This window comes from Bufo bufo, chromosome 5 (assembly GCF_905171765.1).
Source record: "Bufo bufo chromosome 5, aBufBuf1.1, whole genome shotgun sequence".
NCBI classification, from domain to species: Eukaryota; Metazoa; Chordata; class Amphibia; order Anura; family Bufonidae; genus Bufo; species Bufo bufo.
This window is the reverse complement of record NC_053393.1, coordinates 516,837,946-516,864,985: the sequence shown is the minus strand read 5'-3', so window position 1 is coordinate 516,864,985 and position 27,040 is coordinate 516,837,946. Positions and strand designations below refer to the sequence as shown.

At 46.6% G+C, this 27,040-nt stretch overlaps 1 protein-coding gene across 3 annotated transcripts in view; it reads left to right on the top strand.

The window, feature by feature from the left end:
• The window catches only part of STAM (signal transducing adaptor molecule), a 64,638-nt gene extending 38,316 nt beyond the window's left edge, over nt 1–26,322 (top strand). The window contains exons 9-14 of one of the 3 annotated variants that reach the window (XM_040434502.1): nt 5,566–5,654; nt 11,626–11,713; nt 13,558–13,612; nt 14,979–15,132; nt 15,841–16,013; nt 24,356–26,322. In XM_040434502.1, coding sequence (XP_040290436.1) covers nt 5,566–5,654; nt 11,626–11,713; nt 13,558–13,612; nt 14,979–15,132; nt 15,841–16,013; nt 24,356–24,569 — 773 coding nt within the window. In that variant the 3' untranslated portion in view covers nt 24,570–26,322. Of the gene's footprint in view, nt 1–5,565; nt 5,655–11,625; nt 11,714–13,557; nt 13,613–14,978; nt 15,133–15,840; nt 16,019–24,355 lie in introns of all 3 variants that reach the window. The other 2 variants (XM_040434503.1, XM_040434504.1) reach the window with 2 other exon arrangements.
• The last annotated feature ends 718 nt before the right edge of the window (nt 26,323–27,040 follow it).

Here is a 27,040-nt window from a genome sequence, read left to right as displayed (position 1 = left end):
ACCTTCAACCTCCCTCGGTGGAGGAGGTTTTTAAACCGGAACCACTGGTGACACATATCTCTTAAGCAACAACTTAAGAAACACATCATGTATATGAAAGGAGTCGGGTAGCTTAAGTCTAAAGGACACTGGGTTAACAACCTCGATAATATTGTATGGTCCAATGAAACGCGGAGTGAATTTCCTAGAACACTGTTTAAAAGCAAGATTCTTAGTCGACAACCACACCTTATCGCCGAGTACAAAATTTACCCCCTTGGAACGTCTCTTATTGGCGTGTTTACACTGGGTTTCCTGGGCCTTTTCCAGGTTCGTTTGAACCTGTGCCCAGACTGTGCACAGTCTAGAGGTAAAAGAATTTGCCTGCGGGTTGAGTGGGGATACAGAGGAACTAGAACAAAAGCGAGGATGCAAACCACTGTTACAAAAAAAAGGAGACAACTCGATTGTTAATAGCAAATTCTGCCAACGGAAGGTATCTCACCCATAGGAGTTGGTTATGTGATACATAACACCTTAGAAAAAGCTCCACTGCCTGATTTAACCGTTCTGTCTGCCCATTGGTCTGTGGATGGAAAGCAGACGAAAAGGATAAAGAGATGTCGCATCTTCGACAAAAAGCCCTCCAGAAACCAGAAACAAACTGAACGCCTCTATCAGAGACGATATTCTCAGGGACACCATGCAGACTTACCACATGATCAATGAACAAGGATGCTAAGGTCTTCGCATCAGGGAGCTTACTTAAAGGAACAAAGTGCACCATCTTGCTAAAACGGTCAACCACTACCCACACCACTGATTTCCCCTCAGGAGGGGGCAGATCAGAAATAAAATCCATGGAAATGTGAGACCATGGCTTGCAGGGAATGGGTAGTTGTTGTAGTTCACCAGCGGGAGGTGTTCTCGGGGTCTTAGACCTGGCACAAACATCGCAAGCCAAAACATAAGACCGTACATCCTTAGACAAAGTGGGCCACCAGAAAGACCTCAGCAGCAATTCCTTAGTGGCAGCAATACCTGGATGACCAGAGAGCACGGAGTCATGACATTCACCCAATAATTGAAAACAAAAGCACTCAGGAACAAATAATTAATCTGCCGGTGTTTGTGGAGGAGCAAGTTGCTGAGCCCGTTGAATCTCAGAGGAAAGATCCGCAGAAACTGCTGCCACAAAGATGCTTGCCGGAAAGATGGGTTTCTGGGGGGGGGTGTCCGGAGGTTGGACGGCATTAAAACTCCGGGACAAGGCATCTGCCTTAATATTTTTACTTCCTGGTCTGAAAGTAACAGAAAAATTAAAACGAGTAAAAAACAGGGCCCATCTGGCTTGTCTAGGATTAAGGCGTTTGGCCGCCTCAAGAAACACTAAGTTCTTATGATCGGTGAGGACAGTAATACAGTGTCTAGCCCCTTCTAAAAAATGCCTCCATTCCTCAAATCCCCATTTTATGGCCAGTAATTTGCGGTTTCCAATATCGTAATTTCTCTCCGAAGGAGAGAACTTACGAGGGAAGAAGGCGCATGGCCTTAAATTAGTGAGGTTAGAAGACCCTTGAGAAAGGATGGCCCCCACACCATCCTCTGAGGCATCAACCTCCACCACAAAAGGTTCCTGAACCAAGACTGGAGCCATCTGAAAACAATTTTTAAGGTTATCAAAGGCCCGACAAGCCTCCAACGACTAGTTAACCAGATCAGAACCTTTTTTAGTTAAGTCAGTAAGGGGCTTGGCAATAACACAAAAATTTTAAATGAATGAGGAGTAAGAATATAGCCTCCAAACACACATTTCTCTAATTTAACGGACAGATGATTCTCCCTGAGGATTTTAAGAACCAATCTGATGTGAGACACATGGGAATCCCAGTCAGGTGAAAAGACAAGAATATCATCGAGATAAACAATCATAACTTTGCCGATGAGTTCTCTAAAAATGTAATTCATGAAATTCTAAAACACAGCTGGGGCATTGCAAAGACTGAATGGCATAACAAGATACTCAAAGTGTCCCTCTGGAGTATTAAAAGCAGTTTTCCACTCATCTCCCTCCTTAATACGAACCACCCGGTCCCCTGTCCCTGCTTACTTGCACCACCCGCCCTAGGTGACGGGGCGCAACTGGGCGACAGTCCCTGACCTGAGTAAGTGCAAGCAGAGAAATAGAGACAGCAGGGAAGCGGACAGCCAATGAGAGGTAGCACTCGAGCGGACAGAGAGATGGAACAAGCAAGGTACCACCAAAAACGGAAGGGCAAGGCGGGTCAACTAGCCGGGGTCAGTCCAGGAGGCCACGTCAGTACGAGGGAAGAGGCAAAGACAAAATCCAAAGCAAGCCGAGGTTAAAATCCGAGAGGTAGCGTCATGGGTCAGGGGGTCGAGCACCGAGTGATCAGTTCGGCGCTCAAGGCAGACCTAGGAGCAGGGAGCCTCCCAGCTAGCAAAGCCGCCCTGGGAACGAGGCCGAACACAGATCCTCGCTCCCGAAGCTAAGCAGCAGGTCTGCGGCTGATGGGAGACCGAATGCGCCTTCGGCGCCCCGTTACACAGAGATTCATTTCTTCCATCCACAGATTTGGCAACAGGTCTACTATTGGGGACCTAGAATTATTAGGTCCAGTTATTTAGAAAGGGCCTGTTGTCTCTCCTGACTAAATATTGTATTTTTTGCTCCATAAGACACACCTTGGATATAGAGGAGGAAAAAAAGATTTTTTTTATTTTTTATTCAAACCTCAGATAAGACCCCTTCCTCCCCCAAGTTCCATCAGAGCTCATTATTAGACCCCCATTCCTCCTCAGATTAAACCCCCAAGCTTCATCAGACCTCATTATCAGATCTCCATTCCTCCTCAGATTCCCCTCATACCCTGAAGCTCCATCACATTCTCCTGCTCCGGACAGTGTGGACACTCGCCGCTCCCTGGCCTTCTTGTCTGCGCTGCACTGTGACCTGATGTCGCACAGGTCATAGTGCACACCTACATGCCTAAAGTCCTAACGCTATACACAGGACACGTGCAGTGTGGCACCCAGAAGAACAGAGTGGGTACAGTCAGCGCAGCACTATACTCGCCGCCCCCTTATGCCTCCTGTAAACTGATGACCACTTCAATAATGGAAGTGGTCGTTAGTATTTGCTCGATAAGACTCGCTGCCATTTCCAAACGCCCCCACCCCCACCCCGCTCTTTTGGGGTGATAAAGTGCATCCTATTGAGCGAAAATACGGTCCTTGTATCCCCATGAAGTAACTATCCCTCTGTATGAATAAGTTTGACAAGTAGGTCTTACCATTTCACATTTCAAGGGGTGGTTACAAGCAGTCTAAGGCTACTTTCACACTGGCGTTTTGGTTTCCGTTTGTGAGATCCGTTCAGGGCTCTCACAAGCGGTCCAAAACTGATCATTTTTGCCCTAATGCATTCTGAATGGAAAAGGATCCGCTCAGAAGGCATCAGTTTTGCTCCGTTCCGTCTCCATTCCGCTTTGGAAGCGGACACCAAAACGCTGCCTGCAGCGTTTTGGTGTCCGTCTGACGAAACTGAGCCAAACGGATCTGTCCTGGTCAATGGGGACGGTTCCGTTTTCACTAACAGAATCTGGTACAATAGAAAACGGATCGGTTTTGGCTATGTTACAGATAATACAAACGGATCCGTTCTAAACGGATTCATGCGGTTGTATTATCTGAACGAATGCGTTTGTGCAGATCCATGACGGGTCCGCACCAAATGCGAGTTTGAAAGTAGCCTAACGCTGTGAGCACTAATTGGACACAACCGCACTGTGTTGGGATACGCCCCAGTGGCAGGCGGAATAGTAGCACCCAGTTGTCAATCTATCCATACACTTCCAGGAAGAATTACAGAGGTGTTGTAATAAAAGATGCTAAAGAGCGCACAGGTCCTCTATGACGCGTTTGAATTGCATTGTATAACTCCATGTTGTGTCATGAAGGTAGTGTATCGCCCGGACGATTTTGCTGTCTAGTTTTGTAAGAACTAGAGCGCCAGGATCCGTCCAAGTTGCCCTCAGTGTTTACGCATCAAGCACAAATTTGCTGTGGTCTGTTCAGCAGCTGGGTTATTAAACATGACCATTCGTGGGTGACGCATGGCACCTGTCCCATAGACAAATGATGTCCAGATTCTTTTATCACGTGCGTTCTGCATATTCCGCCTCGGCCAGCTGGGATCTGCTGCCGCCGACTGATCAGATATTAGTCATTTTGGAGCCCCGTGTTTTCATATGAGGTTAGTTAGGATTTTGCTTTCTCTATAGAGTGATACTTACCAATAACAATCTCGGAGGATATTAGTTGGGTGAAACCTATAGCTTTATACAGGGACTGAATGTTTTGCACTGTGGTCCTCCAGCTGTTTCAAAGCTACATCCAGCATTCTCTGTTAACTGGAGAGCTACAGGTGGCGGACCAATGGTCTACCACATACATGAGAAACACTGTTCACGCATTTGAATAGAGTGGCAGACAGGCATGCGCTGTGCCGCCCCATTCTACTCTATCTCCGGCAGTCTCATAGAGATGAGTGAACCTTCATGCCACCATTCTTGTGACCAGCAGGGGCCCTATTAGTCAGACTCCCCAATCCCCCCCCCCCCTTCAATAATCAAACACGCATCCCCTATCCTGTGGTCTAATGGAAAAACCCTTTTAATTTCTCTGCTGGTGGCCTGAAGCTATGTTCTACATTTACTTAACCATTTTACATCGGTTTTTTGGGTTAAATTGTGACCCTTTGCACAGATGATGAAGTGTGAGAAATTTGTCCAAACATTGCAACTTTTCTTGATCACTCACCAGATTTGATTTGAAAAGTAGCCTTAGTAGTCTCTTAGGGTACTTTCACACTTGCGTTGTTCTTTTCCGCCATAGAGTTCCGTCACAGGGGCTCTATACCGGAAAAGAACTGATCAGTTTTATCCCCATGCATTCTGAATGGAGAGTAATCCGTTCAGGATGCATCAGGATGTCTTCAGTTCAGTCGTTTTGACTGATCAGGCAAAAGAGAAAACCGCAGCATGCTACGGTTTTCTCTCCGGCAAAAAAAACTGAAGACTTGCCTGAACGCCGGATCCGTCATTTTTTCCCATAGGAATGAATTAGCGCCGGATCCGGCATTCAGAATACCAGAATGCCGTCCGTCGTTCCGGCATGCGCAGATCGGTAAAAATGTGAAAAAATGTACAAGACGGATCCGTCGGTTCACATGACAAGCGGAGAGACGGATCCGTCAGCGGCAGATCGGCGAATCACACTGCCGCAAATGTGAAAGTAGCCTAAGAACATGTGTTTTTGCTCAAAATTATGCAAATGGTGGCGCAAATCTTTGCCAGCTCATAGCATTTGAAAATGTGATTTTCTGACCGCCAGATTTATAACAAGGCGTAAATTTGGTGCAAATGTCTCCAGGCTATCCCGTTTGCTTAGACTGGGGGACATACTGTATGAATATTGTTGGGTGATGGTTTCTGTATCTGTGTAAGCATGTTCTTTCTAGGTTTATCATATTAAAAAGGTTTGGGGGATTTTTATTTTTTCCAGTGAAGACTGAGAAGAAAACGGTCCAGTTTAGTGACGAAGTCCAAGTGGAGACCATAGAACCAGAGCCAGAACCAGTGTATATCGATGAGGTAAACCTTATTATTTTAGAAGTGTGCTGGGATGGTGGAGAGCACTTGAAGGCTTTATCCAGGATTTTAATATTAACGACCTATCCTCAAGATAGGCCATAAATGTCTGATTGCCCCCTGCCGATCAGCTGCCCTTAAGTAGCTCCAGCTCTCTAAGTCTGTGCCAGAAATACACAGCTCTGGCCATTGTGTAGTGGATGGCGCTATTGGCTGTTGCACTGCTCCCTTTCATTTTGGTGCACTACACTATGGACAGAGCTGTGTAGTTCCAGCACAAACGTCCAATACCAGAGCTACTCTGGTCCAACGGAGGAACGGGGACCTCTGTGATCAGTTCTCTTCTCCTGCAGGCTGTCGGCACATCCTCACTGCTCCCTGCTCCAGGCTGGCTGAGATCACAGCCAGCTGAATGGGGGAGGGTCACTTCAAGCCTTCATATCTCGGTCTGGGTAGCTGTGAGCCTTGTCTTGTTTGAAAGCTTTTAAACACCAAGATCATGGAGGTACACGGAGAGATACAGCTATTAGAAATTGGGTAGGGAGTAAAAGCTGCAGGTATATACAGCCATAACCGAGACCAGGTTTCTAAGGGCTGTAACTCGCCATGTATCATGATCTTGGTCTTGTTTGAAATCTTAGATCATCAACTTTAAAGCAAAATCAAAATAGCATAAGAAATAGTCCTGAGAAGTGGCCTCCTTCTGCAGCCACACAGCCCCTGAACAGTGTTCGTTCAAAACAGTGTTGTCCTTTCCCTCCTGCACCAACACTGTTCGGGGTGATCAGTGGGGGAGTTAAAAGGGTTGTGCACCCAAGCCGAGAAAGGATCCCACACTAGTAGATTCTTATAGACCTATATCCCTGTTGACCACTGATGTGAAGTTATTGGCGAAAGATTTGGCCAACAGACTAATGGAAGGTTATTACTCAAGTGACCTATCGGGATCAGTCAGGTTTTATGCCATGTAAGTCTACATCTCTGAACCTTAGAAGGCTATTTCTCAATCTTCAGCTGGAGAGGGATCCCAGTGGTTGTGGGGCAGTGATCTCGCTGGACGCTGCCAAGGCCTATGGTCAGTGATTAGGAGGATGGGGTTTGGTCCAGTGTTTGTAAAATGATTTGTCTGCTTTTATGGGGCTCTGGGGGCACAAATTACAGTGAATAGAAGCCTGTCATCATGGTTTCAGCTGGAGAGGGGAACGCGGCAGGGGTGCCCTCTGTCACCATTGCTCTTTGTTATTGCCATAGAGCCGCTGGCCTGCCTGATCCGTGCCTCTACTCAAGTGATTTGGTTCCGGAGGAATGATATAGAGGGGCGTATTTCTCTTTATGCAGATGACATCTCTATGTCGGTGACTTGGCTACATCCATAGACTCTATTATTAATGATTTTGGCAGGCATTCCAGTCTATTATTTGGGGTAAATCTGTAATATTGCCACTTGACCCTTTACCATTGGGACTGAGTTTGGATTATACGAACCTGCAGGTAGTTAGATCCTTTAAGTATGTAGGGGCGGAAGTTACGTTGAGGCACTGAACTATGCGGATACTAATCTTGCTCCATTGCTGGCCAAATTTGCCTGTAAAGTTGAAACTTGGTGCCGATTCCCTCTCTTGGTAGTTGGACGGGGCAATCTAAGTAAAATGGTATACTATTATATATTATACATAATTTGCCGGTGTGGATCCGTCTCCGGTTCTATTTTAAGATCCAGAGGTTATTTCGGACCTTGCTTTGGAAAAAAAACTAATGGGCTGAATCTGATTGGAAAGCTTGCAGAGGGATAAAGCATCAGGGGGTCTGGCTCTTCCAAACTCTTTTCTCTACTTTGTGGCCGCCCAACTACAGCACCTTAAGGCCTAATTCACACGAACAATACGGATTGGCTCCGGATGCGTTCAGTGAAACTCGCACCATTTTGCAAGCAAGTTCAGTCAGTTTTGTCTGAGATTGCGTTCAGTTGTTCGGTTTTTTTCTGCACGGATGCAATGCGTCTTGATGCATCCATCAGTGAAAACCGCATTGCATCCGCACTTGCTTGCGGATGCAATGCGTTTTTCACTAAAGCCCCATTGACTTCTATGGGGCCAGGGCTGCGTGAAAAACTTAGAATATAGAACATGCTGCGTTTTTCACGCAACGCAGAAGTGATGTGTGAAAAAAAACACTTGTACACAGACCCATTGAAATGAACTGGTCAGGATTCAGTGCGGGTGCTATGCGTTCACGTCACGCAGCACACCCGCGCGGAAAACTTTCCCGTGTGAAAGGGACCTAAGGGGTAGAGTGGTAAGGATGGTTGGGGAGTTAGTGGCCAATTAGTTGCTCGGTCCATGAGTGTCTGCCCTCTTGCTACTATATTGGAGATGGGAGTGAGGAGACATATGAACCAATTGTCTACCGTCCTCCTTATGAGCAACGTTTGGAGTAAGGCCACAAAAATACTTGGAAGACCTCCCCGTGGGAGAAAAAGGGGCTATGGAATTTTGCCTCAGTTGTTCTTTTATAATTATTTACATGGATTTCATCAAATGTTGGATTTTGTGGTGGCATCTGGAGCAGCCAAAGGGGCTATTTCTAAAATACATCGCTCCCTTCTGTTAGGCCCCTTTCACACGAGCGAGTTTTCCGCGCGGATGCGTTGCGGGAGGTGAACGCATTGCATCCGCATGGAATCCTGACCCATTCATTTCTATGGGGCTGTTCACATGAGCGGTGATTTTCACGCATCACTTGTGCGTTGCGTGAAAATCGCAGCATGCTCCTCTTTGTGCGTTTTTTCACGTAACGCAAGCCCCATAGAAATGAATGGGGTTGCGTGAAAATCGCAAGCATCCGCAAGCAAGTGCGGATACGGTGTGATTTTCACGCATGGTTGCTAGGAGACGATCGGGATGGAGACCCGATTATTATTATTTTCCCTTATAACATGGTTATAAGGGAAAATAATAGCATTCTGAATACAGAATGCATAGTAAAACAGCGCTGGAGGGGTTAAAAATAATAAAATAATCATTTAACTCACCTTAATCCACTTGATCACGATGCCGGCATCTCCGTCTGTCCCCTTTACTGAATAGGACCTGTGGTGAGAATTAATTATAGGTCAAGGACCTTTGATGACGTCACTCCGGTCATCACATGGTACGTCACATGATCTTTTACCATAGTGAATAACCATGGTAAAAGATCATGTGATGACCGGAGTGACGTCATCAAAGGTCCTTGACCTATAATTAATGCTCACCACAGGTCCTATTCAGTAAAGGGGACAGACGGAGATGCCGGGCTGCGATCAATTGGATTAAGGTGAGTTAAATGATTTTTTATTTTTTTTAACCCCTCCAGCGCTGTTTTACTATGCATTCTGTATTCAGAATGTATTATTTTCCCTTATAACATGGTTATAAGGGAAAATAATAGCAATCTACAGAACACCGATCCCAAGCCTGAACTTCTGTGAAGAAGTTTGGGTACCAAACATGTGCGATTTTTCTCACGCGAGTGCAAAATGCATTACAATGTTTTGCACTCGCGCTGAAAAATCGCGGGTGTTCCCGCAACGCACCCGCACATTTTCCCGCAACGCCCGTGTGAAAGGGGCCTTAGAGTTCCTTAAAGATTTCCCCCAGGGTGTCCATGCACAATGGGAGAAAGATGTTGGTACCTTATCGGATGTTCAGTGGGATGATATCCTAGCTTTGACTCCTGGCCTGTCGCTTAGCGAAGCTGCTCGATTGTCTCAGTTGATGTTCCTCCACAGAGTATACAAGACTCCAGAATAAGAGGTGATTCTTGTTGCCCTAAATTTGGGGAAGAGGGGGTTGATCTTTACCATATGATATGGAACTAAGTATTTATTGGCAAAGGGTAATAAACATAGTTTAATAGGGAATATAATGCTCAGTTTCTGGTTGCCCCTAGACTGTGCCTTTTGGGTATTCCAGACGGTGTGCATTTGGATTGTGTTACTGTTCTGGGTATACAAAGACTGTTGTATCAGGCAAGAAAGACCATAGCGTCTCGCCCCCCCTACCGAAATAAAGTTTCTCGCCCGTATGAATACTGTGATCCGCCTGGAAAAGGGAGTTTACCTTAAGAGGAGTGGTCAATATGGCGTCTCTGATTATTAGATGCTCCAGGTATTGCTAGCTCATGGTTAGTGAATTCTAGGCATGAAGTTGTAATGTTGCTATCTAATTACTTAGGGGCTCATTTATTAAGACCCGCATGTTAGACGCCGGTATAAATAAAGCCCCATAGCTGGCAGTGGCTCCGCCAAAGTTATGAAGAGGCGCCGGCCTCTCCCTAACTTCCGCGCATCTAGTGCTAGTTCTAAATGTAAGACGGCTTCCGAGCTGCCTTACATTTAGACTATTTTCTACGCCTAAACCACGCCCACAATTTTAAACCTGGCACGAGCGGGGAAAAGTCGCAGATTGTTAGTTACGGCTAGATAGGCATGTTTCAGTATAATAAATGACCCCCCTAGGCTACTTTCACACTTGCGGCAGAGTGATCCGGCAAGCAATTCCGTCGCTGGAACTGCCTCCCGGATCCGGCAATCTGTATGCAAACGGACAGCATTTGTAGACGGATCCGGATGCAGATCTGTCATACAAATGCATTGCAAGAACGGATCCGTCTCTCCGGATATATATTTTTTTCACATTTTTACCTGGTCTGTGCATGCGCAGACCAGAAGGACAGATCCGGCATTGCGGTATTTTTTAATGCCGGATCCGGCACTAAAACATTTCAATGTAAATGAAGGCAACTGATCCGGAATTTTGGACGGAGATAATACCGCGGCATGCTGCGGTATTTCGTCCGTCCAAAACGCCGTTCAGTGACTGAACTGAAGACATCCTGATGCATCCTGAACGGATTGCTCTTCATTCAGAATGCATTAGGACAAAACTGATCAGTTCTTTTCCGGTATAGAGCCCCTAGGACGGAACTCAGCGCCGGAAAAGAATAACGCCAGTGTGATAGTGTCCTAATGTGATTCTATGTACTTAAACCATCTACGCATTTTCTTTATTCTGAGTTCAGTTGTTTGACCGTTTATCCTGATCGAAAATGTTAGTTTTTATTGAAGTAAATGTAGATTATAATAATCTGATTAAAATAAAAGGGTTGTGCACAGTTCACGTTGTCCCCTGCCCACTGGATAGGGAATAAGTCAATTGAATGTTTGGGATCTGACCTGAAAACAAGGGTTCTGTTCCCCCATGGACCATGCTCTCTGCCACCCCAGTCATACTCTGCACGACTGCCAGGAATGCAACAAAGCCCAAAATAGCGGTGTATGTATGCCGACCAAAAACCCACTGAATCCAATCTTACTGGGAACCTGGGAACGAATGAGCTGATATTATGTAAGTCTGCAAACTTGTTAAAGGGGTTGTCCCATCTGGACTTTTTTGGGATATCCACAGGATATAAATGTGTGATAGGAGCGGGTCCCAGAGCCGAGACCTGCACCTATCTCAGGAATAAAGAACAGGCCATACATGTGAGGCTTTGTCCATTCCCTGCTATGGGACTCCGGAAAATAGCCAAGTAATCACATCTGACTTTTTTTTTGGAAGTCCCATAGCAGTGAACGGAGAGCAAGCCACTCCTGTGCGGCCTGCTGTTCATTCGCGGTACCACGCAATGTGGGCTCATTCCCGAGATAGGAGCAGCTCCCAGAGGTTGAACCCGCACCTATGGATATGCCTATATGTCCAGATGGAGATACCCCTTCAAATAGGTCTGGTCACCGCTGTTCTATAAAGCAATTCTATCAAATAAATGCTGGAACCCTTTTCCTGGCCCTCTACGTTGTGCCGTTCCTCTGATATTCTTCCTGGAAATCCCTGAATAAATTGCCAGCATAGCCATTCCGTCCACATACCTTTTTCGCCATCCGTCTTTGGGTTCAGGTTTGCTGATCGATCCCTATATCTTCATGTTGTTGCAGGAAAAAATGGATCAGTTACTGCAGATGTTGCAGAGCGCAGATCCCAGTGATGGTTTACCAGATCCCACAGATCTGATTCATCTTGAAGGTGAGATTGAATGGGATACTCCTAAGTGCACACGACTGAGACTGTCAATCAAAAGGAATACATTCCGTTTTTCATGCCTATTTTGCATCAGTGTGCGCAACCATTTTCTGGCTGTTTTTCACCCGTTTTAATGGCTGTTAAAAACAGATGCATTTCATATTTTTTTTTTCTTTTTTAATCCTAACCCCTGCAGTTCCCTTTAGTAGACATAATGCCCCCTGGACATCCAATGCCCCCATAGTGCCCCAAGTATAAGGAATGGCCCCCAATGCTCTCAGTATATAATTTACGCCCGTTGTGCCCTCGGTAATTAGGATAGCTCATCAATATCAGATTGGCGCGGGCCTGACTGCTGGCAATCAGCTGTTTGAAGAGAACGCAGCGCTGTATTCCCTTCTCTGTTTACCTGCTCGCCGCGGTGAGCAGTGTAATTACAAGACGCTGTCCCATTCACTTCTATAGGACGGCTCTGTAGTATTCACTTCAAAAGGAAGGAGCCGTCCCGTTTAATTTACATTACCTTGTATTTGAAAACGAGAAAAAAATGTAAAAAAATTGGGGGGGAAATGCTAATTTCGCCATGGTTTTTTGGGGTTTGTTTTTACGATTTTGTTCTCGCAATGTGCCACAAATGACATAACCGTATTGTGTTGGTCAGTTTCAGTACAGCGATATCAAGTTTGTATTACGTTTTACTACAAAAAAAATAAAAAAATATCCCCATATTCTGACAGCCATAACTTTCTTTCCGTCTACAGAGCCGTGGGTTTTAATTATTATTTTATTTTTTTGTGCAGGGGTAGCTGTAGATTTTATTGGTAACATTTTGGAGTCTACACAACTTTTTGGTTTACTTTTTATCTGATTGTTTTTTTTGGAGGTGGGTCGAACAACTTTTTTTTCTGTTATAGCATTCCGCGCACATGATAAAAAAAAAATTGTATTTAATTTGTTTGGATGGTTTCTAATACGGCTATAGCAATGTGTTTTTTTTTTTGTTTTTGTTTTTATGTGTCAAATTGGGAAAAAAAGGAGGTGATTTTTTTTTAAATTTTATTTTTATTTTTTTAAACTTTTTTTAACTGTATTTTTTTTAGCCCCCTTAGGGCAGGGTTGTCAAACTTGCGGCCCTCCAGCTGTTGCAAAACTACAACTCCCAACATCATTCCTGGACATCCTACAGCTATCAGGGCATGCTGGGTTTTTGGGAGTTCCGCGAGTTTGACATCCGTGCCTTAGGGGGATCTTATGATTGCCTGTACCATAGACTGCAATAGAATACTACAAGTGTCAATACATTGAGAATACATCCCCGACATAGGCCTCTCACCCATCCAAACCGGTTCTCTGCATTGATGAAGGGCAATCACCCTGAAACTGCTGCCTGCAGATGAGTGCCTGGTTTAGTTAGAATCTTAAATTCTGCTTTAGAAGGTCAGACATGACGTATCGGATAGCTGCCTCCCATCAGTTGTCACTAGAGGCATAACTTTTTCGTTGTTGTTGTTTTGCGACCTATTGTCAGATAGTCATAGCTCATATTACATGATCTTTTAGTACCACCTATGGAAAACCTAAAATATACCCATTTTTTATGTTCTTCCTCTCAACTGCTCCTTATTTTTCGCCGCTACTCGTGGTCGCCCTCGGCTGATTAATGGGCTCTGTCCGAACAGCCATGCGATTTCAGGAAGCTGCTGTAGTTGTCACTTTTCTGGACCATTAAAATTTGGGCCACTAAACTGTCAACACTAAAGCACTACGATACTGCCCCCTACAGGCTGAGACCTGAATCATGTCAGATTTATTTATTACTACTCTTTACTCCTGTTTTTGTTTGACAGCTGCGTGTCACCAGATGGGGCCGATGATTGATGAAAAGCTCGAAGATATTGACAGGTCGGTGTCTGCATAACACGGGCACGAGGATATTGTATTGTATTACTGTGAGGTAATCCCTAATTCACACGTCCGTTATTTGATCGGTGATTTCCATCAGTTATTGTGAGCCGAAACCAGGTGCAGATCTTTCCATTCCACCTCCTCTCTGAGTAGCCTCCACTCCTGGTTTTGGCTCACAATTACTGATGGAAATCACTGACCCAACACTGACTGTGTGAAAGCGGCCTAAGGCTACATGCACACGACCGTTGTGTGTTTTGTGGTCCGCAAATCACGGATGGCGTCCGCGTGCTTTCCGCAATTTGCGGAACGGCACAGACAGTCTTTAATATAACTGCCTATTCTTGTCCGCAAAGCGTGGACACGAATAGGACAGGTTATATTTTTTTTACGGAGCAACGGATGCTGCGGACAGCACTGCGTGTGCTGTCCGCATCTTTTGCTGCCCCATTGAAGTGAATGGGTCCGCATCCGAGCCGCCAAAACTGCAGCTGGGATGCGGACCAAAACAACGGCCGTGTGCATGAGGCCTAAGTGGTCACCTCCTGTAGTAGCGCCGCAGGGAAATAAAACATTACACGGGGCTGTGCGTAGCGGAGCTGGGTCCTTGTAGCTGCTGTCTGCTTTGACTAATAGATGAAGATCCTAAACATAGGATGGGTTTTAAGAACCAGACAGTGTTTGCTGCTGGAACGTGTGCAGTATATCATTTCTAGAGAGGCACAGTCTGGAAACAGACTTTTTTTTTTTTTTTTCTAACCCCTGTATCTCAAAAAATGGATGAAAATATTTAATAAAGACCAATAAAAAATATTATATTTAGGCCCAAAATTAGTAAAATGCAATCATAAAAAGAATTTCCCCTGAAGGTGTCCATAGCCTTTAAAGTGCAACTGTCATTTCAGTTTATTTTTATTGTGTAGGGGAGAGAGGGATATTTTTCAAATGTTTTACACAACTTTCTAAATTTTGACGCCCTATTGCCCGTAGATGCGCGGCGCCCTATTGCCCGTAGATGCGCGGCGCCCTATTGCCCGTAGATTCGCGGTTCCCTATTGCCCGTAGATGCGCGGCTCCCTATTGCCCGTAGATGCGCGGCGCCCTATTGCCCGTAGATGCGCGGCGCCCTATTGCCCGTAGATGCGCGGCGCCCTATTGCCCGTAGATGCGCGGCGCCCTATTGCCCGTAGATGCGCGGCGCCCTATTGCCCGTAGATGCGCGGCGCCCTATTGCCCGTAGATGCGCGGCGCCCTATTGCCCGTAGATTCGCGGCGCCCTATTGCCTATCCATGCTGTTGTATTCACGCAGAAAGTCCGCTTCTGTTTGACCCCATCTTGTGACTGACCTTCGCTGTTTTGCAGGAAACACTCTGAACTTTCAGAACTAAATGTCAAAGTGATGGAGGCTCTCTCTTTATACACAAAGCTAATGAACGAAGACCCTATGTATTCCATGTATGCGAAGATGCAAAACCAGCAGTACTACATGCCACCAGCAGGGGCCGCTCCACAGCAGGTACTGTATTCTATGAGTGAATGCTATCCTGCAGGAAGAGATGAACCAATTGTGTTTTTTATTATTATATTTTTTTTTTTTATCGGATAATTTTTTATTAACAAGTTTTCAATACACAGAAAAAAAAAAGAGAAACCCATAAAGAAGATAAAGGGATGAGTACATGCAATCCCATTGGACATTCAGAAAGATATCAAGACATTTTCTATAATTTTCAATAATGAAAGCACACGATACAGAAATATACCCTTTCAAAAGTAACACAGAATTTTATATATTGTCCGCAGCTGCGGACAAGAATAGGCATTTCTATAGGGGTGTCGGGCAGGTGTGTTGTGAACCCGCAATTTGCATAAAAAATATATATATGGTGAGACGGTTGCAAGTACTCTTCTGATATGATTTTATCGAGCAGTTTTTTTTTGGGGGGGGGGGGGGAGTTTTTTTGACACTCGCCCTGAGAGAAATTTTACCTAGAAACTGCACTGACGATATTAGTCCACTCGAGGAGCCGCAGGTGAGAATCTGTTGCAGCAATGGGACTGTTGTACATGTAAGCGACACAGACCTTGCCTGTACGTGGAATGCATGGTCTTAATTGCAAAAATTGATAATAGGCCGTATGAGGAAGAGCAAACTCATTCCTGAATTGTTCGAATTATTATTATATATTTTTTTTCTATAATTTTTTTTCTGTCTCTGTTTTAGACATATCAAGGACAACATCCGAACGCCACATATCTAGTTACCGGAAACACGCAGATGGGCCCCGTACAGACTTACCCGGTTCCTCCAGAACAGCTTCCATCTCTAGGTCAGACAGCTGCAGCGCTTCCTACAGCCTCGAACCTTCCCAGCCAGTCACCTCAAGCTTCCTATAAGTAACGTGAATATAGTTTTATACTTTTAGCGATTTGTATTCATCCTCATCCAGGGTTGTTGTCCAGACAGGTAGATTGCTGTATGCTGACTATGCTGTCCTATGTTAGAGCAGTATATTACAGCTGCTGGGTCCTGCTCCTCATGGCCAATAAGGCACAACAAGTGTGTAACAATGATATATGAATTGCCAGCATCTGCAGTAAGGGTACAGAGGGGAGGTGACCAGTTGGGGGCGTGTCCCTGCACAGACTGACTTTATCCAATCAGTGCTGCCATTGTCAGACTGTGCAGGGACACGCCCCCAACTGGTTACCGCCCCTCTGTACCCTTACTGCAGACTGCTAGCAACTCATTCATAACTTCTAGTAGAAATAATACAGGAATGGCACAACATAGAGACTTAAGACTAGAGGCTCCAGAATTGTTATCACATGGGGAATGCAGGTAGCTATTAAAACAGACATGTCAGGAGAGGGGACGGGTCCTCCTTTAAAAGCTCTGATGCTTATGTCAGAGGGGCTGAGTGGGGGAAGAAGGGGATATGTCCAGGCTTGGACTGGCCCACCGACGAGGCGGGGGATTCCTCAGTAGACCCCCAGTCTCATGCGCACGGAGATAAGACGGAGGAGTAATTATTTCTCTTGTTTCTCAGGAGAGATAATTATTGTAGCCACTAGGGGGCAGTATCACACAGTGATGCAGCCTCCTACTGGTGTACATTGTACAGGAGGCCCCGCAGCATCTTCTAGACTTCTGGGGCTGCTGGCAGTGAAGGAGGAGAGAACATGTCTGGCCATCCTCCTACCCTTTCTGCTGGAAACTGTGGTTGCTGGAGAGAAGGACTCCTCTGCAGTGCTGGGCTGATTTCTCAGGTGTGTGACAGTAGTGAGCTGTAGGAGACTGTAAGAGGGTAATAGGGGATTTGTTTATAGCAGACTCAGATCTGTGTATGTGTGCTGCTCTCTGCAGAGTTCAGAGTGGCATTGGGGGGACTCTGCCCTAGGTCCCACCAATGCCTCTGCTTTAGGTGTACCCCCATTAGTGCCACAGCTCCAGATGCCCCCACTCTAAATGCACCCCTAATATTGCCTCTTCTCCAGTTGCCCCCCTAATACCTCTGCTACAGGATCCCCACGATTACCCTGCCTCAGGTGACCTTAATGCCTCTGTTTCAGTTATGACCTTCCGTTTCTGCCCTTTGCTCACGTTGCTCCTCTGCTTGGGGTTTGTTAAAGGTTATGACCTGCAAAGGGGGTTGGACTTGTGCCCAAAAAATTCTGCACAGTGCGTCACATTCTCCAGTACTGACACGAATGGTTTACATGGCGGCAGTGATGATATTCCGTATTTACAGGCATCACTGCTGCCATGTAAAGAGATACTGGGGGTGGAGGATTTAAAGGGATTGTCCAGGTTTTCAAGTTATTCTCTCCACACCATAGGGCATTAACTATATGCTTAGTGAGCTACGATTCTGCTACCCCCCCACTGATTCCAGGAACGGGTCCTGTTCCCCCTTTTTGATGGCGTGACAGGCCACACATACGCCCTGCTGCTCCATATATTCTCTTTGGGACCACTGGAAATAGCCAGCGCTGTACTCCGCCATGTCTAGCGACCCCATAGAGAATGGATAGAGAGGCAGGGCTTATGCTCGACCTGCCACTCAGTCAAGAAGGGGAATCAATGGGGGCCCCAGCGTTCAGTTCAGACCCCCACAGATCACTTAGTTATCCCCGATCCTGTGGATAGAGGATAACTAGAAAAGTGGACACAGGCCCTTTAACAGGCGAGCATTTCTAGTTTAGTTTGACACATATTTTGGGCCAGATTTTTCATTTTTATTTTATTTAAAAAAAAATTTACACCCAAAGAAAACCTTTAAGGATAGGGAATGTGAAAAGGTCCAGCAGCTATGACACGACAGGTGATAAGTGTCTGATTGGTGGGGGTCTGACTGCTGGGACCCCCATGATCAAGGGAACGTGGTCTTAAGACCCTTGTGTAGTTAGATTGGTGGTAATGTAATTGAATGTCTCAGGACCCCTTTTTTCACGATCAGTGGGTGTTCCAGCAGTCAGACCCCAGCAATCTAATATTTATCACTAGAGTTGAGTGAACCCGAACTGTAAAGTTCGGGTTCGTACCGAACTTTAGTGTTTTCGGCACCCGGACCCGAACCCGAACCCGAACATTTACGTAAAAGTTCGGGTTCGGTGTTCGGCGATTTTTATGGTGCTTTTTGAAAGGCTGCAAAGCAGCCAATCAACAAGTGTCATACTACTTGCCCCAAAAGGCCATCACAGCCATGCCTACTATTGGCATGACTGTGATTGGCCAGTGCAGCATGTGACCCAGCCTCTATTTAAGCTGGAGTCACGTAGCGCCGCCCGTCACTCTGCTCGGATTAGTGTAGGGAGAGGATGCAGCTGCTGTGAGGAAGAGATCAGGGAGGAATCTTATGAAGAACTGCTTCTTTACTCAGCGATCTACAGCAAAAGTGTTTTGTGGGTGCAGTGCACAATTGTTTAAAGCCTGCCCTGAGCCAACTACTACTGAAAACAAACTTTTTTCCTTCAGTTAGTCAATATCAATACATGATCGGCAGCCATTTTATGCAACGATAGTGCACCAGCGCAGGATATCTGCAAGTCCAGAAATACAGCTTTTTGTTTAGTGTGGTGAAAAAAATACATCTGTTTCATATACTGCACATCTGGGATTACACGTGCATAAGTGATTGTCACATTTAGGCCACAAATACGGCTTTGTGCTTACTGGGGTGAAAAAACCCTCTAATATACTGCACATCTGGGATTAGACGTGCATAAATTACTGTGAAATTTAGGCCACAAATACCGCTGTCATATAGAGTTAAAAAAAAATATTTCAGTGCAATACCCTACATCAGGGTTTTTATTGGCGGTTTATTATTTTTAACATACTTAACCACTTTTTACTTTGCTTTGTGAACGCTAACTATGGGGCAAACATCTAATAAGGGACGCGGTCGTGGTGGTGTTGGTGGAGCCTCTGGTGCAGGGAGAGGACGTGGCCGTTCTGCCACAGCTACACGTCCTTCTGAACCTACTAGCTCAGGTCCCAGTAGCCGCCAGAATTTACAGCGATATTTGGTCGGGCCTAATGCCGTTCTAAAGATGGTAAGGCCTGAGCAAGTACAGGCGCTATTCAATTGGTTGGCTGACAGTGGATCCAGCACGTTCACATTATCTCCCACCCAGTCTTCTGCAGAAAGCGCACAGGTGGCGCCTGAAACCCATGCCCATCAGTCTGTCACATCACCCCCGTGCATATCGGGGAACCTGTCTGAGCCTCAAGTCATGCAGCAGTCTCTTATGCTGTTTGAAGACTCTGCTGGCAGGGTTTCCCAAGGGCATCCACCTAGCCCTTCCCCAGGGGTGGAAGAGATAGAATGCACTAACGCACAACCACTTATGTTTCCTGATGAGGACATGGGAATACCACCTCAGCACGTCTCTGATGACGAAACACAGGTGCCAACTGCTGCGTCTTTCTGCAGTGTGCAGACCGAAAAAGGAGGTCAGGGAGGAAGACTGGTGGAAGACGATGCAGGGGACGATGAGGTCCTAGACCCCACATGGAATGAAGGTCGTGCCACTGACTTTTAGAGTTCGGAGGAAGAGGCAGTGGTGAGACCGAGCCAACAGCGCAGCAAAAGAGGGAGCAGGGTGCAAAAGCAGAGCAGCCGTCGCCAAAACAGTTCGCCTGCTACTGGCCACCGTCACCAGGGACCGAGCACACCAAAGGCAGCTTCAAGGAGTTCCCTGGCATGGCACTTCTTCACACAATGTGCTGACGACAAGACCCGAGTGGTTTGCACGCTGTGCCATCAGAGCCTGAAGCGAGGTATTAACGTTCTGAACCTTAGCACAACCTGCATGACCAGGCATCTACATGCGAGACACAGGCTGCAGTGGAGTAAACACCTTCAAAACTAAGAAAGGGCTCAGGCCCCTTCTGCTCCCTCGACTGCTGCTGCCTCGGCCTCTTCCCCTGCCTCTGGAGGAACGTTGGCACCTGCCGCCCAGCAAACAGAGGATGTGCCACCAACAACACCACCTCCGTCGCCAAGCATCTCCACCATGTCACAAGGAAGCGTTCAGCTCTCCATCTCACAAACATTTGAGAGAAAGCGTAAATTCCCACCTAGCCACCCTCGATCCCTGGCCCTGAATGCCAGCATTTCTAAACTACTGGCCCTTGAAATGCTGTCATTCAGGCTGGTGGACACAGACAGCTTCAAACAGCTCATGTCGCTTGCTGTCCCACAGTATGTTGTTCCCAGCCGGCACTACTTCTCCAGGAGAGCCGTGCCTTCCCTGCACAACCAAGTATCCGATAAAATCAAGTGTGCACTGCGCAACGCCATCTGTGGCAAGGTCCACCTAACCACAGATACGTGGACCAGTAAGCACGGCCAGGGACGCTATATCTCCCTAACTGCACACTGGGTAAATGTAGTGGCGGCTGGGCCCCAGGCGGAGAGCTGTTTGGCGCACGTCCTTCCGCCGCCAAGGATCGCAGGGCAACATTCTTTGCCTCCTGTCTCCTCCTACTCAGCTTCCTCCTCCTCTTCTTCCACCTGCTCATCCAGTCAGCCACACACCTTCACCACCAACTTCAGCACAGCCTGGGGTAAACGTCAGCAGGCCGTTCTGAAACTCATATGTTTGGGGGACAGGCCCCACACCGCGCAGGAGTTGTGGCGGGGTATAGAACAACAGACCGACGAGTGGTTGCTGCCGGTGAGCCTCAAGCCCGGCCTGGTGGTGTGCGATAATGGGCGAAATCTCGTTGCAGCTCTGGGACTAGCCGTTTTGACGCAAATCCCTTGCCTGGCGAATGTGCTGAATTTGGTGGTGCAGAAGTTAATTCGCAACTACCCCGACATGTCAGAGCTGCTGCATAAAGTGCGGGCCGTCTGTGCGCGCTTCCGGCGTTCACACCCTGCTGCTGCTCGCCTGTCTGCTCTACAGCGTAACTTCGGCCTTCCCGCTCACCGCCTCATATGTAACGTGCCCACCAGGTGGAACTCCACCTTGCACATGCTGGAGAGACTGTGCGAGCAGCAGCAGGCCATAGTGGAGTTTCAGCTGCAGCACGCACGGGTCAGTCGCACTGCGGAACAGCACCACTTCACCACCAATGACTGGGCCTCCATGCGAGACCTGTGTGCCCTGTTGCGCTATTTCGAGTACTCCACCAACATGGCCAGTGGCGATGACACTGTTATCAGCGTTACAATACCACTTCTATGTCTCCTTGAGAAAACACTTAGGGCGATGATGGAAGAGGATGTGGCCCAGGACGAGGAGGAGGAAGAGGGGTCATCTCTAACACTTTCAGGCCAGTCTTTTAGAAGTGGCTCAGAAAGAGGATTTTTGCAACAGCAGAGGCCAGGTACAAGCTTGGCCAGCCAGGGCCCACTACTGGAGGACGAGGATGGGGATGAAGCATGTTCACAGCGGGGTGGCATCCAACGCAGCTCGGGCCCATCACTGGTGCGTGGCTGGGGGGATACGGAGGACGCAGACGATACGCCTCCCACAGAGGACAACTTGTCCTTACCTCTGGGCAGCCTGGCACACATGAGCGACTACATGCTGCAGTGCCTGCGCAACGACAGCAGAGTTGCCCACATTTTAACGTGTGCTGACTACTGGGTGGCCACCCTTCCGGATCCCCGTTACAAAGACAATGTGCCGTCCTTAATTCCCTCACTGGAGCGTGATCAGAAGTTGCGCGACTACAGGCGCACGCTGGTAGACGCGCTTCTGAGAGCATTACCGACTGACGCCGGGGGACAAGTGGAAGCCCAAGGCGAAGGCAGGGGAGGAGGAAGAGGTCGCCAACGCAGCTGTGTCAGCGCCAGCACCTCAGAAGGCAGGGTTAGCATGGCCGACATGTGGAAAAGCTTTGTCACCTCGCCACAACAACCGGCCCCAACTGCTGATATGGAGCGTGTTAGCAGGAGGCAGCATTTGAACAACATGGTGGAACAGTACCTGTGCAGACGCCTACACGTACTGACTGATGGTTCTGCCCCATTCAACTTCTGGGTCTCCAAATTGTCCACATGGCCAGAGCTTGCCCTGTATGCCTTGGAGGTGCTGGCCTGCCCTGCAGCCAGTGTACTCTCTGAACGTGTATTTAGCACGGCAGGAGGCGTCATTATAGACAGACGCAGCCGCCTGTCCACAGCCAACGTGGACAAGCTCACGTTCATTAAAATGAACCAGGCTTGGATCCCACAAGACTTGTCTGTACCTTGTGCAGAATAGACATTTATACCACCATCAAACATACATTCTTGTACTCAAGTCAAGTGCACTTATTCCTTTTTTTTATTTTTATGTCCTAATATTTTGGGGGATACCCCTATGTAAAAATGCTAAATAACACACATCTGTGTTGGCTACCTATTCCTCCTTCACTGGCGCTTCCACCTAGACCGCCACGTGAGCCTACACGGCCACATCCACCCATTCACCGCCTCCTCAACCTTTTCCTCCTACATCATTCCTAATTTTTATTTTTTTAAGGTCTTTTATGTTTTTTTAATTCATTTCCCTATCCACATTTGTTTGCAGAGCATTTGCCATGCTCTTAAGCACATTTTGCAGCCCTCTAGCTTTTTCCATGACATTTTTACAGTCATTTTAGTGCTCAAAAGTTCGGGTCCCCGTTGACTTCAATGGGGTTCGGGGTCAAGTTCGGGTCCCGAATTCTTTTTTTCAAGTTTGGCCGAACCTGCCGAACCCGAACATCCAGGTGTCCGCTCAACTCTATTTATCACCTATCCTGTAGATAGGCAATAGGTCATTATGGTAGGACAACCCTATTAAATATACTGTAGATTATGTGCAATCTGAGGAGGTTAAGATTTGGTAAATTTCATGCCAGACATTTATGCTTAAAAGGGTTAAAGGGGTTTTCTCACTTCAGTAAATGGCATTTATCATGCAGTTAAAACAAGGCACTTCCTAATGTATTGTAATACTCCATATTGCCTCCTTTCCATCACATTATACACAGCACGTATCCGTGGTTACGACCACCGTGTAATCCAGCAGTGGTGGCCGTGCTTACACACTAAGGCTGGAAGTGCGCATAGGCCAACACCTTTACCAATAATGTGCAAACACGGCCACCGCTGCTGGATTACACGGTGGTAATAACCACGGATACGTGCTGTGTATAATGTGATAGAAAGGAGGCAATATAGACAATCACAATACATTAGTAAGTGCCTTGTATTAACTTTCTCTACATGATAAATGCCAATTGCTGAAGTGAGAGACAACCCCTTTAACCCCTGTATGTGTGCTACACTTAATAGGGTTAGGCCTTAATGTCTTGGTGTGTGCATTGCGTGTTTCCTATGTGTGATTGGTGTGTGCTATATATGTTCTATGTATCAGTGGTGTATGTGCAGCATGTGACATATGCATCAGTGGCATGTCAGCCACGTATAAGTGTCTTGTGTGCCACATCTGTCCAATGAGTGATTGGTGTGCGCTGCATGTGTCTTGTTTCTGACAGACTTAAGTGCAGGATATCCATATATGTGTAACTTCTGCCACATGTATGTCTGTGCATTTTGCTGTGAGTGTCGGCCATCATACTTCATCTTTAATATTTCTATTATATCACTGTTAGGGCTCATGAACACGACCGTTGGATATTTTGCAGTCTGCAAATTACGGATCCGCAAAACATGGATACCGGGTGTGTGCATTCCACATTATGCGGAACAGAACAGCCTCTGATAGAACCGTCCGATCCTCGTCTGTAATGCCGACAATAATAGGACGTGTTCTATCATTTTGCAGACCTACAGACACGGAGTGCACACTTTATTTTTTTTTATTTTTTTGCGGGCCCTTTGAAGTGAAGTGAACGGTACAGACATGGAAAATAAAGTTAGTGTGCAGGAGCCCTAAGGTGGGCCCCCAGAATCAGTTACACTGGTGGGCCCCAAGTACCCCAGTCCGACACTGGATATGTCCGGGTTCAGCTCTGAACCCGGACAACCCCTTTTAAGTCTGACTCATTCGGTGGAATCAGCCCACTTACGTGGGAACCCCACTGGGGTGAAGAAACCGAGCAAGAGACCAATTTGAGGCTTTATTTAACCCATGAAAGTTTTCCGCTGCTTGAAAACGGATGGTCTCTTCAGTCGCTGACGGCAAACAGATATTGATATATTGAGTTGAATCTGAAAATGTAGTCAGTGGTGTCCTTCTTGTTAACAAATCTGACATATATTACATTTATCTCCTCCGCTTATGTCTTTCAGGCCCGCAGTTGTCGGATCCGCTGCCGGAAGCACGTATGTCGGCCCAGCTCCAGGATACACGCCAAACCCTACCGCTGCCATAGACCTCTCTATTTATCAGACTGGTACGAACATGTCCCAAGTTCCGAATTATACACTACCCTCTACAACCCTCTCGCCCTCCTCGGCCAGCCAAGATCTACCACAGAGCTACTCCCAGAAGGCTCTTCTATAAGTCCCAGAAGCCTGGACTCTATAACGTTGCTGTAGCACCTATGTAATAACCGTAACGTGACCACTCCCACGATTAAACCTCGCCTTTTAATTTCACTATTCGCCCAACCAGTTGTTAAGCTGAGGTTTAGGTTCCACTGATCTTGATCCCATTTAACCCTTGTATAATACACTATAAAGAGAGAACCTGGTGGACGCTGCACCCCTGGGTGGCGGACCGGTCTGCAGTTCTCGTAACGTACACGTGATGGGGTGAATAGTGACGTCCTGGTGTTTTATTAATGGTGACCCTGTAGTGCACATACCAATGGTGTGGTCCTTCCAAGAGGACGACATTGTCCTGTACATGATAACCTATAGGACCGCACGTAGCAGCAGATGTCCCAGTGTTGTTAACTCTTTGTGCTCTGTGTAAGAATTGGACATCTGGTCAGACAAACGAGATCCTAGATCTGGTGATTACTTTTACCTTTTGCTCTTGATTTGACATCTTGGAACATTGAGTCGCTGGTTACACATTAATCCAGTATCGCAGTGTGGAATCACGAGCGCCGTTTCTTGAGCCATCAGGAAGAAGGTGTGTAAGGCCGGTTTCACATCATCGTTAAAGATATTCTCTGGATCCGGCATAGCCGGTAAGTTTCACTTGCCCACCAGACCTTTATTGGCTATAATGGGAACCGCTGGAGTTCTGGCCACCCCCCGGGACATATGCTGGGGTTCGACTTGACAAAAGTTGTTGCACACCACGGTTTTTGTCCGGCCGGATCTCCACCAGTTTCCATTATAGTCAATGGGGTCTACCGGGCAGACAGCACTTTCTGGCTATGCCGGATGCAGAGAACTCCGGCAGGCTGTTGTCTCTGGTGTGAAGGTAGCCCAAGTCCTTCCATTATAACTACTATTCCTTTTGAATCCACTCTTGTGTTTGGCTCAAAAAAACTGCACCTGTGACTCCATCCTAACCATTCCCATCAAGATTGTTGGTGCTGCTCAGAAAAACTGGTTGCCAACCATTATGGAGAGCATAGCATTGCTTATTCACCTTTCTAAAAACAGATTTGTTTATTTTTGTGTTCTGGGGTAGCTGAGGGACATCTATGACCACCATAACGGTACCAATAGAGATGGTCTGAAAAGCTGATTGTGAACGGTTATGGTGGCCTTATTGGTGATCGCTTGACTTTCCCAGAAAAATATTTTAATTAGATGTTTGTTAGTCTCCTGAATTGCTGCTACTCAGGATTTTGCAAAAGCTAAGTGCAAGAGTTATGATGGACGTATTGTAATCTTAAAATGGGGTTTGGGGAGTGTTTAAAATAACAGATCATCATTACTCCCCTTACTGATCCCGGCTCCTCTGTGCTTCCTGCACTCGGGCTTGACCTCAGCCAATCGCTGGCCGTGGTGACCTGCCTCAGCCACCGATAGGATCAGGGCGGCCAGTCCAAGATATTTCTGGAGTGTCAAGTGCTGGAACGGGAAGTGCGGCCCAAAGCAGTGCCCAAGGATCGGTAACTGGGCTAATGATCTGTTATTGGTCCTGTTTTTAATTATAATTATTCCCCCCTCCCACCAAAATCCCTTTTAGGCATTAAAAGGAACCTGTCCCATTGAAAATAGTGTCTGGTCTACAGGCAGCATGTTATAGAACAGGAGGAGCTGAGCAGATTGATAGATAGCTTTATAGGAAAATATTCACGATAGTTCTGGGCAGGAGGCGGGTCCTATCAGTGATTGACAGCTATCTCTGTATACACAGTCATAGGCATTTTCTATGAGAGTGCCGGCGATGTGCGGTCCGCAAAATGCGGAACGCACATTGCCGGTGTCCGTGTTTTGCGGCTCTGCAAAACGCATACGGACGTGTGAATGGACCCTTATACTGAATCTTTTCCCATACAACTATATATCAATCTGCTCCTCCTGCTCTATAACAAGCTGCTGCCCGATTACACTGCATTTTTATGGTGACCGGTTCCCTTTAAAGCCATTGCCTAGGACTACAATAAAGGATCGCCTCCCTTTTTTTTCGAAATAACCGTGCCACCGTCATGCAATACCAGATTCAGCCCATGAACAATAGTGGCACTTTTGCTAGAAAAATTAAAGAAGCACTCCGGGATATATATATATATATATATATAGTGCAGGATACGCCATTATTAAATAATTATTTTTTGATGTGCAATTTGTAGATGTCTGCCATCTTTTCCCCTCCGATACAGTGAGGAACAGAAGTATTTGAACACCCTGCGATTTTGCAAGTTCTCCCACTTAGAAATCATGGAGGGGTCTGAAATTCACATTGTACAGTCGTGGCCAAAAGTTTTGAGAATGACACAAATATTAGTTTTCACAAAGTTTGCTGCTAAACTGCTTTTAGATCTTTGTTTCAGTTGTTTCTGTGATGTAGTGAAATATAATTACACGCACTTCATACGTTTCAAAGGCTTTTATCGACAATTACAT